Source organism: Prosopis cineraria, unplaced genomic scaffold, assembly GCF_029017545.1.
Source record: "Prosopis cineraria cultivar Desert tree isolate PC_DT_omini unplaced genomic scaffold, ASM2901754v1 PC11, whole genome shotgun sequence".
Taxonomy (NCBI): Eukaryota; Viridiplantae; Streptophyta; class Magnoliopsida; order Fabales; family Fabaceae; genus Prosopis; species Prosopis cineraria.
This window is the reverse complement of record NW_026555342.1, coordinates 23,805,938-23,818,872: the sequence shown is the minus strand read 5'-3', so window position 1 is coordinate 23,818,872 and position 12,935 is coordinate 23,805,938. Positions and strand designations below refer to the sequence as shown.

Genomic DNA, 12,935 nt, shown 5'->3' with positions numbered 1-12,935 from the left:
TGCCTTGCCAAGCCCAATGGCTTAAAGCCACATGAAACAAGAATATTCAGACATTGAACCTTTCCCAAAATCCTACACAATAAATGAAAAGAATGATATTCTTACACAATAAAATTAAAAATACTATGAATTATTATCAACAACACGTTTTTAACATATATTAAATTTACGCGAACAAAATTTAATCATATGATAAGCTGTGATTATATTATCCCTTATATTTATACGTAAATTTTCCAAATAATGTAATTAAGTAGATTAAAGTTTATTAAATATAACCAATGTAATAATTATCTACTCGTCTGCTAGGACCTAGATAATAAGACACTAAAAATATTAAATGAAAAAAATAGTTGAATTTTTATTTTAAGGTCAATTGATTTATGCTTCACAAGCCATATAAATTTTATTTGTATTACATGGAAAAAAAAAGTCACTAAAGTATCATACTAATCCTGCAAAATAGTTACGCAGATTTGAGAATATATACAATCTTGTTAATTTACCAATATTCAATATACACACACTTAGTGTAATTTAATCTAAAATTACGCACTTGTTTTATTGTTCAGTGAGAAATCAAAGCAAGAAAAATGAAGGAATTTTAAAATTATTTTGTCAACCTCAAAATCTATTATAGCTAGATTTCTTTTTTCTACTATGTCGAAAATCAAGTGGAATACGGTGCTCTAGTTTTCTACTTCTTCACGCATTATGATTATTTGAAAATTTCACCCGACGTTAAATACGTGAGACCAATTTGTTTAGCTAACAATTTTTCCTATTAAATAAAGATTTTTCTAACAGACGAGTTTATGCAATTGAAGAAAGATAGACATAATATTGGACAACCTATTAAATATATAAGACCAGCCACCATGTCTATTTACTCAACATAATATTAATATGATTTAATTAAAAAAAAGATATAATGTTTTAGTTCGTTAGTCCTCCGCGCATTATGATTGTTTTGAAATTTCCACAACTTCTCATCCAACCCTAATTAGTCATTTTTAACAATATAACATTTTTACTAAGTAAGTGATTTGTTAATTAATTAAATAGGGATAATCTACTAATTAATCTCTTTCTCTCTATTCACAAACTGCATGGTTAGACCTATACGATCCAAATTAATTTTGCACACAAAAATTCCTATAAATTCCCCCGAGGTCCCACATTTGTACATAAAAACACTTTAACACAATTTAATTAACAAACAATGTAGCTATCATCCAAATTTTCATCTTCTCCCTACTTCTTTCTCTTTGCCATCACAACCTATGCTCAAAATTCACCACTACTATGTAAATGCCCACAACAAAGCAAGATCACAAGTGGGTGTTCGAAACATAAATTGGGATGATACGGTGGCTGATTATGCCTAGAACTATGCTAACCAACGAAAGGGTGACTGCCGGCTAGTCCACTCCGGTGGTGAGTATGGAGAGAACATCGCGTGGAGCTCCGGCAACATGAAGTGGCACAGATGCTGTGAAGTTGTGGGTGGCTGAGAAGGCAAACTATGACCACGAGAGCAACTCCTGCAACGGTGGGGAGTGCCGGCACTATACTCAAGTGGTTTGGTCTTGGGTGTGCAAAAGTGAGGTGTAACAATGGAGGCACTTTCATTGCTTGCAACTATGATCCTCATGGCAACATAGCTGGACCAAAACCTTATTGATCAATGAAAGTAGTGATGATGATAGATAGCGTTTTAAATTTGATTTGCATTAAGTATAAATAATTAAAATAAAGAAAAGGAATAATATATCAATGGGAAAGAATCATGTGCTTTGTGTCAAGTTCATATTGGTGTCACAGTGTGATATAATAAGATTAAATTTAAAATACTTGTTTGATATGCTTAGAATAAGTTCAGAGAAAATTTCATTCAGAGAATAAATTTGATGTTTTTCATGTTTATAAGAATTGAAGTTTTTATTTTCCCCACCCGAAATAGTGACTTCATTTGAAAGATGTGACATTCGATCTTTTGCATGAGTCAAAACCTTCTTAATTAGGTACCTATTTTTATTTTCCATTTTCTCATATGTAATTAGAAATGATCTAGGATTGAAAAGCATGGACAACTATGAAACACAAGTATGTATACGCTCATTGAATACTTCAATTATAAAATATAAAAAATTTATTTTTCGATGTAATAAAAAATTTATCATAGAGTTCTAGTGCTTATACCTTTTTGTACTCGTAGTTCTCTATTTTCTTCTTGAGATATAAATTTTAAAAGTTAACTTAATATTTCAGGAATGGTTTATGAAGTAGAAATCAATCGATATTGAAATAAAATTCATTTATTTTCATTTTTACTTTATGACATGTTATAATATATATTTACTGATGATACATGCATGTATAAATATTTATAATTAATATGTACGTATGTACATACATTCACTTTAAATTTAAAATTATATGCCTGTTTGGTACTTTATGGTGTCAATAAGAAAAAATATTTTTTGGAATTTAATTAATTAGGAAACAAACAGTAAAATTTATATACGCTTAATTTTTTATTCGTATATGTTTGATGAAAACATATTTGTTTACGATATAAACTGTAATCTATTTAAATAAAAAACAATTTAAATAAAAAATTAATAAAAAATTAAAGGTCAAGCTTTTAGCTAGCCTTCATACCTCAAAAAAAAAAATCTCACTTAAATAAAAAGATTTTATTGAGATAATAGGCAAGAAAAATGAAGCAATTTTTAAATTATTGTGTCAACCTCAAAGTCTACTATAGCTTTGTTTTTTCTAATCTATGGAAAACCAAATAGAATACGGCAACCTCAGAAACATAAACAAGTAGCGATACTATAGAGTTTCTTAGTCATTCACGCATTTTGATTATTTTGAAACTTCAACTATGCACTTATGCATCGTGCCTACATAAAACTAATAGGCTATAGCTTATAATAATTCGTTATATTAATTTAAAAAAAAAACAAGAGAAATTGTTCTATTTAGTTTCTCAGCCGCCTTCCAAACAATATGATTATTTTGAAATTTCTACCATTTCTAATTATGCAGCCCAAATAAGTAATTGTCAAAAGTTTAACAATGTTTTTACTAATTTGGGATGATCTCTTCAAACTGCACAGTCTAACCAATTAGAGAAATAGACATAATAATCAGTTGTCTATTAATTGATTAAATAGGATCTACAAGTCTTTTTATTATCACCAATTACACAATTAAACTAGCTAGTAACCATCTTCGGTGCTCATTAGTCATCACATCCGACCCTGATGCGTGGTCCAGATTTCAAGCTTTTAGTTTGCATTTTTATTTAATATTTACGTAAATAAAAAATATTTTTTTAATAAATCTGCTTTTCCACAATCTGGACAATCTATAATTAATTTAAAAAGTCCAAATTTGATATTAATTTTTTTTTATAATTGACTATCCAGATTTATTTTGTATTGTCAAGATTTAAAATTTTAACTTTTAATCTTTTAATATTACTTTTTTGAAAAATTTCAGTTAAGATATTGTCTTTAATTTTAATATTTTATTTTCCAAAATAAAATATATAAAAAATGATATAAAAATTAATATTAAATCTGGATTGTACAAAGTGTATCTAAATAATCAATTTATATATAAAATTTTAATATTAATTGAATCATCCAGATTAAATTTATACTGTCCAGATTAGTGATTAAGAGATATATTAAAAATGTTATAATTTTTATTTAAAAAATAAAATATAAATATAAATCAAAAGCTTAAAATACGGAAGGCCTCGATCTCATCAGGGTGACTGCTGAATACTGAAGACGGACCCCACAAACTCTTCGATTAGACCTGTAGGATTGAGATTATTAATTTTCCACACGAAAATCCCTATAAATTGCAGCCCAGGGCTTCCCATTTCCTCATCGCTCATTTCTTCACCAAACAGTACGTCACACGACAACAAACAATGAAGCTATCTTTGAAGCTTTCATTTTCTCTCTTCTTCTTTATCTCTGCCCTCATGGCCTCTGCTCAGGATTCACCACAAGACTATGTGAATGCCCACAACGCTGCAAGATCGCAAGTGGGCGTTCCAAACATAGCTTGGGATGATACAGTCGCTGCTTTTGCACAGAACTATGCTAACCAACGCAAGGCTGACTGCCAACTGGTCCACTCCGGTGGCGGCGGAAAGTACGGTGAGAATCTTGCATGGAGCTCCGGCGACATGAGCGGCACAGATGCTGTGAAGATGTGGGTGGACGAGAAGGCGAACTATCACTATGACAGCAACACGTGTGATCCAGGGAAGGTGTGTGGACACTATACTCAGGTGGTTTGGAAGAATTCGGTTCGTGTTGGATGTGCTAAAGTGAAGTGTAACAATGGAGGAACCTTCATTGGTTGCAACTATGATCCTCCTGGCAACTACGTTGGACAAAAACCTTACTGATTTATGAAAGGAAAGTAATGATCAATGATTACTTTGCATTAAGTATGAATAATTAGAGTAAGGGAAAGGAATAATACATGGTTGGCAATGAAATATGTATTTCGTGTCATGGCTTCATGAAATAAGAATATATTTGAAATATTTCCGTGTGTCATTACGTATCTTTTTTTTTTTTGGGTCATGTTTTTACTTTTAGAGTAAATTTAATGAATAATTTTATTGTTTTTCATTTTCTTTCTCTGAACAGTGATGATTTCATTGGAAATATATATATAAATTTGAAATTAGTAACTATATTTAGTATAGATATTAAGTGCCTGTATCATCTAATCTATTGAAATCAATATCAATGGTTTTTAATTCATATTTCACTTGATATTAATAAATAAATAAATTTATTTGAACTGTTAATATGGATTTCAACGATCCAAATGATGCAGACACTCAATGCTTACACACTATTTTGCATAATCATATGAGGTATCTATTTTTAGAGAAATCCTTATGCACACCCGGTGTATCATATTATCCATAGTCCATCCAATAAAATTGCACCATTTTATCAAATAAAATGTTATGTATCATTATTTTTAATGAATTTATTTTTATAATAAAATATCTATTTGATTTCCTGCCTTTTCTATTTTATTATTATTAATATCAAAATTAATTTATATTCAATACCATCAAAATATCATGTGTGTATTGGATGGACCTTGAATGATATGGTATATCAAGTCTACCTAAGAATTTCTCTTATTTTTAATTGATTAGTACATAATGAATTAGATATACTCCCCCCATTTCTATATATAAGGAAACTATCACTTGTTTTGTATTTACTTATAAGAAAAATTACATATTTCAAGAAGTATTTATTATAATTTTCTTAAATTAACTCTCATAAACTCAATTTTCATTCATGAGAAATAATTATCGAATCATTATTTTGATTAAATATAAGGGTATTTTTGTTCAATCTTTTTATTTTCATATACAATTATTATAGTTAATTGATTTTTTTAAATTATGTGATATACTTATTTTTTCTTATATAAAGAAAAGGAGGGAAAATTAAATTTTTTATTGAAGAAAGGGAGAGAGAGAATTAAATTCTCATCAAACAATTGTGTGCAGCCAAAAAAATTATGCTTTGAACGTGCCAAAGTTTGAAGATGCAGTTCAGTTGCTTTGAATTCGTTATTGCCTAATTGTTTGAAAACGTTACGGTCCTTGATCAATTACTAGTGTTTTACACGATAAATTGCTTACAAGTCAATTGGAATCATGTGATCATCATAATTCGAGAAAAAAAAAAGAAATATTCAAAACTCCAAACGCTACTGAGTGTGGATAGTGAATAAGATTATTACTCGCTTTTGTTATCACGATATGATTCGCCTGTATTGTGTAAAAAAGGTCATATTTTTTGTAGTTTCAAAATAACTAAAGGTATAGCTGATCTTAACCCACCAACCCGCAAAAACATGCAAGTTAAGTTGAAAAAATGTATTTATTTTTATGCGGATGGTTTTGGCTAGCCGTGCATAGTTTAAACTCACAATGAGGTGGGTTAATTAGCCTGCTTTTGATTTTTTTAAAAAAAGATAGAAATAACTTAATTGCTTTCAATTCTTAAACCCGCCAAAATTTTAAAACTAAACCATTCTAAATAGTTTTGTATAGTTAATTTATAAAAATTTTAAAACTTTTAACATTCAATTAAGCCATAAGATTAAATTTACATTATCCAGATTGATAATAAAATAAATTTATTAATTTTTTGTAATTTTTTTTTTAATAATTATAAAATAAAAAATAAAATAAAATTTGTTAAGCTGGACCATCCAAAACCAAAACCGGACTCAAGGTTTTATGACATATTCTTAATAACTTAACTAATTAACCTTCATTAGAGGGTAAAAAGCCTTCATTTAAACAACCAAAATAAATAAATAAATTTTTATTGTCGAAATCAATATCAATATATAATATAAACTGAATTAATACACCAAGCAGCACTTTTTATTTCATCCAGAGAAAGTAATCTAGTTATGTCAATAAAAATATAAGGAAAGAGATCAAAATCTTTGCACCACACTGGGTATCAATGTGTAAGTGACTATCTTCTGGGTTTAAATTTTCTATAACAATGTAATCACGGCTTCAATGGCTCAATTTCCCTTGAATATCTGAATCTCTTCTTTTGCTATTGCTTTCAAGTTTTAACCAAGCGTGCAAGTTATAACGACCATAAAACTAAAAAAAATGGCAGCGCAGAAAAAGTTACGTTTAACTAACGCCATGCTTTCCTTCTTGAACCTTCTTCATCCCATTCTCGAATCTTCCATGTGCAGGCCTGTGAGTGGGTGACTCGATGTGGGAGCTGGCGTTACCGGTGGGAGCAAGCTGTGATCACGAGAACTTTAATCCGATATCGACGTTGTGGAGGGCGTGGAGGTGAGAGAGTATGCTCTACCATGTGTCTATGTTACTCTGTTTACCTCTGTTTTGTGATAAAAAACAGAGGCGCATTTTTCTTTTGTTTGTTTCTTACAGAGTCACCTTTCTCAGCTTTAGCGGATGACGAGGATTGGTGGAGCAGGGCAGAGCAACGCCGTGGAGGAAGTTGAGTTGGCGGATGACGAGAGCGTTGCCGGGGAGGAACGAAGGAGGGAAGAACACGCACGAACGCTCAGCTGAAGTTTGGGCTTAGATATGGTCAGCAGCATACAAGGCAGTGAGAGAGTGTTCGAAGGTGACGTGGAAGCAGTGAGTCGGGTGAGAGAGATTGTGTTTGGCATAAGGCATGCCATGTCAGCAAAAGTGTGGGACCCACTAAGCATTTAGCAGGAGAGAGAGAGGAGGCGCCGGCAGAGTTACGAGGGAATGAATTTAGAAAGGCTCACAATCGAGTTTAGAATAACCAACCACAAATTTTAAAGGTAGAATTAGGGAATTAAAAGATCTTCATTTTTAAATATATAACAAAACAAATATCAACGACATATATATATATATATATATATATATTATATAAATAATAGGGATATAGGAAATTTTTTTTGGAGGCTAAGGCAATAGTCTTATTTGCTTTGTGTCTTACAAAGGGCCTGGTTCCTATACATTAATTCGGGGGATTACGTCTCTATAATTTTTTTTTATGAAAAAATCACAATCAAGGACTAGTAGACATGAATAATTACTTTACAAGATCAAATAATTTTTATATTACTCTACAAGACTAAAGGATCTAAATATAATTAACATTTTTTATGAAAGATAAAACTATCCCTTATATATATTTATTGTGATAGGGAATTGATTGTTGTAAAAGAAAATAAGACATTTTCTTTATGAAGAGTTGTGATGAAATATGGGATAATGGTTGATTAAGATAATTATGATTTATTTAAGATATTATGATTATTCATTGGGGATGTTTGAATAAAGATTTTATCCATTAGAATCAGGATTTATTATTTATTTTATTATTATATTAGATATTAGTATTTTTAAGATTAGATTTAAATTTTAGATTTGGGATTTAAATTTAAATTTTTATTATTTTATTATTTTAGAGTTCTATAAATAGAGTTAGGTTTTTTATTTGTATTTAACTTTTGAATTTTACTAAATAAAAGTTTTTGAGAGTTTCAGCCTTCTCCCTCTTCCTCTCTCCCCTTCTCGTTTTACATCAATTTGATTTGATACTAGAGTCTAGTTCCACCTCCCTTCCCTATATTGTGTTTCTAGTTGAGATTCATAAAATAACCTAAACCTTCCCTAAAGCCACATATAATCATATATAATATTTGAAGGAATATTACCATGAATTCCTATACAGGGAGTGCCAAAATTATTATGGCACCCCACCTCAACGTGTTGACATCCACAATATAGTAAAGGCTACTAGAGGAAATTAATTGAAAAACAATGACAATACTGGTATGCATATGACTAATGGTGTGGTTATAAAGCACATCGTAGGGTTGAATATGCACGACAAATTGCTGAGAATGAAAGTTTTGATGCTAAATTTAAAAGGCAACTAATTGAAGTCAAATGCCGCAATATTGAATCTAATGCTAAATTGAGACATCAAATTCAAGAAGGTGTACGTTTATTTGAAAAAAAAAAAAGATAAGTTTTCAAAAAAATTTAGAATCACTAAATTAGCAAAAACAAGCAATTAGACAAGAAGAGATTGAAACTTCTATTTAAATTCAAAGTAGTCTATAGTAACCTTTGTGGAGCCTAATCATGAGAGTGGCATATCCATTCCAGTACCTTTACTACTATAAGTTCCATTAAAAACTCCAATAAAAGCTCCTATACTTCCTATACAAGTGGCACCTTCTCAAGTTGTGATCAACCAGAACCAATCTCGCCTTACTACAAATTCACCTCATTTACAAGCTACACTAGCTAAGAAAGTCTGGTCACTTAACAAGAAGCTTCAACAGTATCTTGTCAACTAGAAAGGTTTTTCAAAGATTCCATATAATCAATATTGTCCTCCACAAAATGTAGTTCATTGCTACCTTACTTGTTGAAAAGGATTTCTAGATCTATGCATATGGATGAAATTTTGTCTTGCCCATCCCTCCCCAATTAATTTGTGCATCAATTTTAACTCGTCAGGAGACGAGTTCTTCAAGCGAGGAAAAAATGATGGAATATGTGATCATGATTAATTAAGATAATTATGATTTATTTAAGATATTATGATTATCAATTAGGGATATTTGAATAAGGATTTTATCCATTAGAATTAGGATTTTATCCTAGGTATTAGTATTTTTAAAATTAAATTTAGATTTGGGATTTGGGATTTAAATTTAAATTATTATTATTTTATTATTTTAAAAATCTATAAATAGATCTAGGTTTTTTATTTGTATTCAGCTTTTGATTATTATTGAATAAGAGTTTTTGAAAGTTTCGACCTTTCCCCTCCTCCTTTCTGCCTCTTCCCTTCTCCCCTTCTCCTTTTACATCAACTTGTTGACCATATTAGAACAATTCCTCTATACCAAGTTAATATATTAGAAATGCAAATGGAAATTGTTTTTTTCTAAATGGGGACTTGTTTACCAAATCACAACACTTGTTCCTTTCCACTAGTAAATTAATTTTTTGGAGTTGTTAAGAGAATTGATTATTGTTAAAGTGAAAATGATAATTTTTTTTTGAATGGGGACTTATTGTTAAAGAGTATACATATACATATGAGGGGTAGTTTTGTCTTTTCACAGTAAATTTTAATTACATTTAGGTCTTTTGATCTTGCAGAGTAATACCAAAATTATTTGGTCTTGCAAAGAAATTAATTGTATCCAACAATCCTTGATTGTGCTTTTCCCTTTTCATGTCATAACTAAGCTATGTGAGTATATGTCAACATTCAAAATATGTTAATTGAAATGTGTTAAATAAAACTATTCTAACAATTATCTATAGGGGAAAACGTATATACTTAACTTTACATACTTAATGTGCTTGTTTCCAATCAAATTAAGACATATGGATTTTGTATAAATTATTTATTCTATAATAAATTATTGTTAGTAATTTTATTAACATATTAAGATCCACTTGTCATGATTTGATTGAATATAAGTATATTGAGTATATAAAGCTAAGTATATAAGTCATACCCTTATATATATATATATATATATATATTTTTTAAGGAAACATTAAAAATAATAGAAAAAATGACATTTAAGGACCCTCTAAGAGTATTATTTATTGTTAAGGATATTAAATTTAAAAATTTCAACAAAGGACCATATTCATTAATTGAAATTAAAATTTTTGTGTTAATTTTTTCAATACCAATTTCCCATATTTTCAATACTTCTTCCACACTTTCAGTAATTACCCTTAGCATTTTCAGTACTCAATTTTTTAATTTTTTAAGTTGTCATTTTAGATATATTAAATAGTTATCTTTTATGTTTTCAATGCTTAAAAACACTCATTTTAATTCTTTTCAGTACTAAAACCATGGAAGATTGATATTGAAAACATATAATATTACTATTGAAATAAAAAAAAAAGACTAAGTACTAAATACTAAAGATGAACATTGAAAATGTGAAAGTATTGAAAATATGAAAGATAAGTACTGATAAAATTCAAAAATTTGAATCTCAACTAAGGATAATGGTTTTTTTTTAATGAAATTTCATAAGTATTGAAACATGAAAGATCAGTAAAGTAATTGATGCTCTTTGAAAGTCCTTAAATATCATTTTTCCAATATCTAACAACATGAAAATAAATAAGAATAAAAATAAATTAATTTTATTATAACACCGATTGATTATTTCAGCTTCTCAAACAAGTTGTGAAGTATTCAACTGACTTCTAAATTTTAAAGAAAAATAAAGAACTGCTGAGTATAAAAGGTATAAACACAGAACAAACACTAATACTATAATAAGATAAAATTTATTTTAATAACACAGATAAACAGACACCAAAGTGGCATTCAAATTATGCAAAATGTTTTCTTTGGCCAACCATGCAAAATTTTCATTTAAATATAACATTTCGATCTCGAATTCTGTAATGCTATGTTTGGATGCATGTAAATTTGGATTTGAGCCAAATCTATTATTTAGATAATTAACAATGTGTGGATTTGGATTTGATCGAAATCAAAATCCTACGTCAATCCTTTTATAATTTTAAATCCTTCTAAACCTCCATTATTTGAAATTTTAACAGAAGCTTCTCTCTTCTTTCACATTTGTTTGTCAACTTCACTACCTTCTCTACTTCAACATCACTGCCTCTAACCACATTATAACATCCCAAATTTTAATCCTTGGATTACTAATGAATTAATTAAGTTTAATTATGGTAATTGAGTGATTTGATGTGGTGTGTGGCCTGAAAGGTCTAATACATTGGCTGTGGTTTCAGCCCTAATCATGGTTTTGAAGTGAAGTTAGGCTAGTCCGGCATCGAAAGAAGGAGAAAACATAAAGGAAGTATTTCTGTGCCACATGCCGCAGTGTGCAACACATCCACCATAGCGTACTAATGGCAACAAAGAAGGAAGGGCCTCTATGTGCCATGTGCCATAATGCATGCTGCATGAGCCTTGGTGCATGGCCCCTTTCCTACAAAATTAGTCACGAAATGAGATAGAAAGTATAGAAAAGAAAAGGAGGAAATGAGGGGATGCCTCTTTCTCTACTAGGATTTACCACATTAGTGGTTTGGGAGTATTTTGGTGCTAGAAAACACCTAAAGTAAGTGTTTTACACCCTAATCTTCTTTTCTCTTCTATTTTCTTAAAGTCTTTAGTTAGGGTTTGATAATGATAGATGATTTTTAGTCCTATAGGTTATGAGTTCAAATCCATTGACTTAAATGTGTAGTTCATGGGAATTGTTTAGAGTATTTAAACCTAGACATTATGGGTTTGATGTTTTGGTTAGTGAATGTCATTAATGCTTGAAAATGGACATTTAATTTAAAATTATGGAAGTGGTTGAGGCATTAATGACAATGTTGGTACTTAATGAAGATATATAATACTAAAGATAGTTTATAAACTTAATGGAAGCGCAAGATATTATATTGTATAAATAAAAAAGAGAATTGAAATAAGTGTGTGATGAAGAAAGTGATAGATTGTATTATTGAATTTGGGCTTGACTATTGGGGGATTGAGTAGAGCTAATATTTGGCTTAATCGAGTTAGAAGTATTATTAGGAGTAAACCTTTAATTTCTCAAATGTTTAAGATAACCGAGAGAATCCTACTTTGGGTAGTTGTTTATTAATTATATGGTAATGTGAAAATGAATTTGTGTAAGTGAATAATTGAATGTGTTAATGTGATAATATGCAATGAAACATGTGAAAGTGCATTCTCTTTGATTTGAACCAAAATGCAAAGGTGAATTTGAAATGTATGTCAAACTACAATTTGTATTAAAATGTGGAATTAATGATTGGCATGAAGATTTTGATTGATGATTAAGCATAATGGAATATAGATGATTTGTTGAGATTGAAATAGTGAATATATGTGATATATGTGAAAATGATATTTGATATTTACTTGGATAGTGCACAGTCGTGAGCCAATATGCTGATCTTGAAAATGAAATTGCGAAGAAATGAGTGGGCATCTTACATGGCATGATCATTTGGCAAGAGTTCGTTTAGAGAGAGGAGTAGTTAAAATTCATATGATATTTTTGGCTGCCTTTTGGTGCACAAGGGTATAGCCTTATCCCATAGTTTATTGAGGGACTAGAACCTAGCTATCTCTACCAGTTTATCGAGGAGGTTAGCTTAAGATATTCGATGCCTTAGAGATTTGAGAGTGGGAAAAACTATGGTCTAAAAGTGAGTCTTGTGATTTTTGGCAGCGTCATACCTCAATTAGTGAGCTTAGATAGTTTAGTCACACGAACGGAGCCTTATTTGATGTAATAGCCCACGATTTCAATCGGAGGAAATAAGA

General features: G+C 29.8%; 1 protein-coding gene and 1 pseudogene across 1 annotated transcript; both read left to right on the top strand.

The window, feature by feature from the left end:
- The first annotated feature begins 660 nt into the window (after positions 1 to 660).
- Positions 661 to 1,684, top strand: LOC129286355 (pathogenesis-related protein 1-like; annotated as a pseudogene).
- Positions 1,685 to 3,915: 2,231 nt separating this feature from the next.
- Positions 3,916 to 4,582, top strand: LOC129286743 (pathogenesis-related protein 1-like). The gene has a single exon (XM_054922752.1). It carries the CDS (start codon positions 3,956 to 3,958, stop codon positions 4,439 to 4,441), a length of 486 nt encoding a protein of 161 aa, XP_054778727.1. The 5' UTR covers positions 3,916 to 3,955; the 3' UTR covers positions 4,442 to 4,582.
- The last annotated feature ends 8,353 nt before the right edge of the window (positions 4,583 to 12,935 follow it).

What these genes read in the sequence shown, in the direction of transcription:
- LOC129286743 (XM_054922752.1), top strand. Translation starts at nt 3,956, where the DNA reads ATGAAGCTATCTTTGAAGCTTTCATTTTCTCTCTTCTTCTTTATCTCT.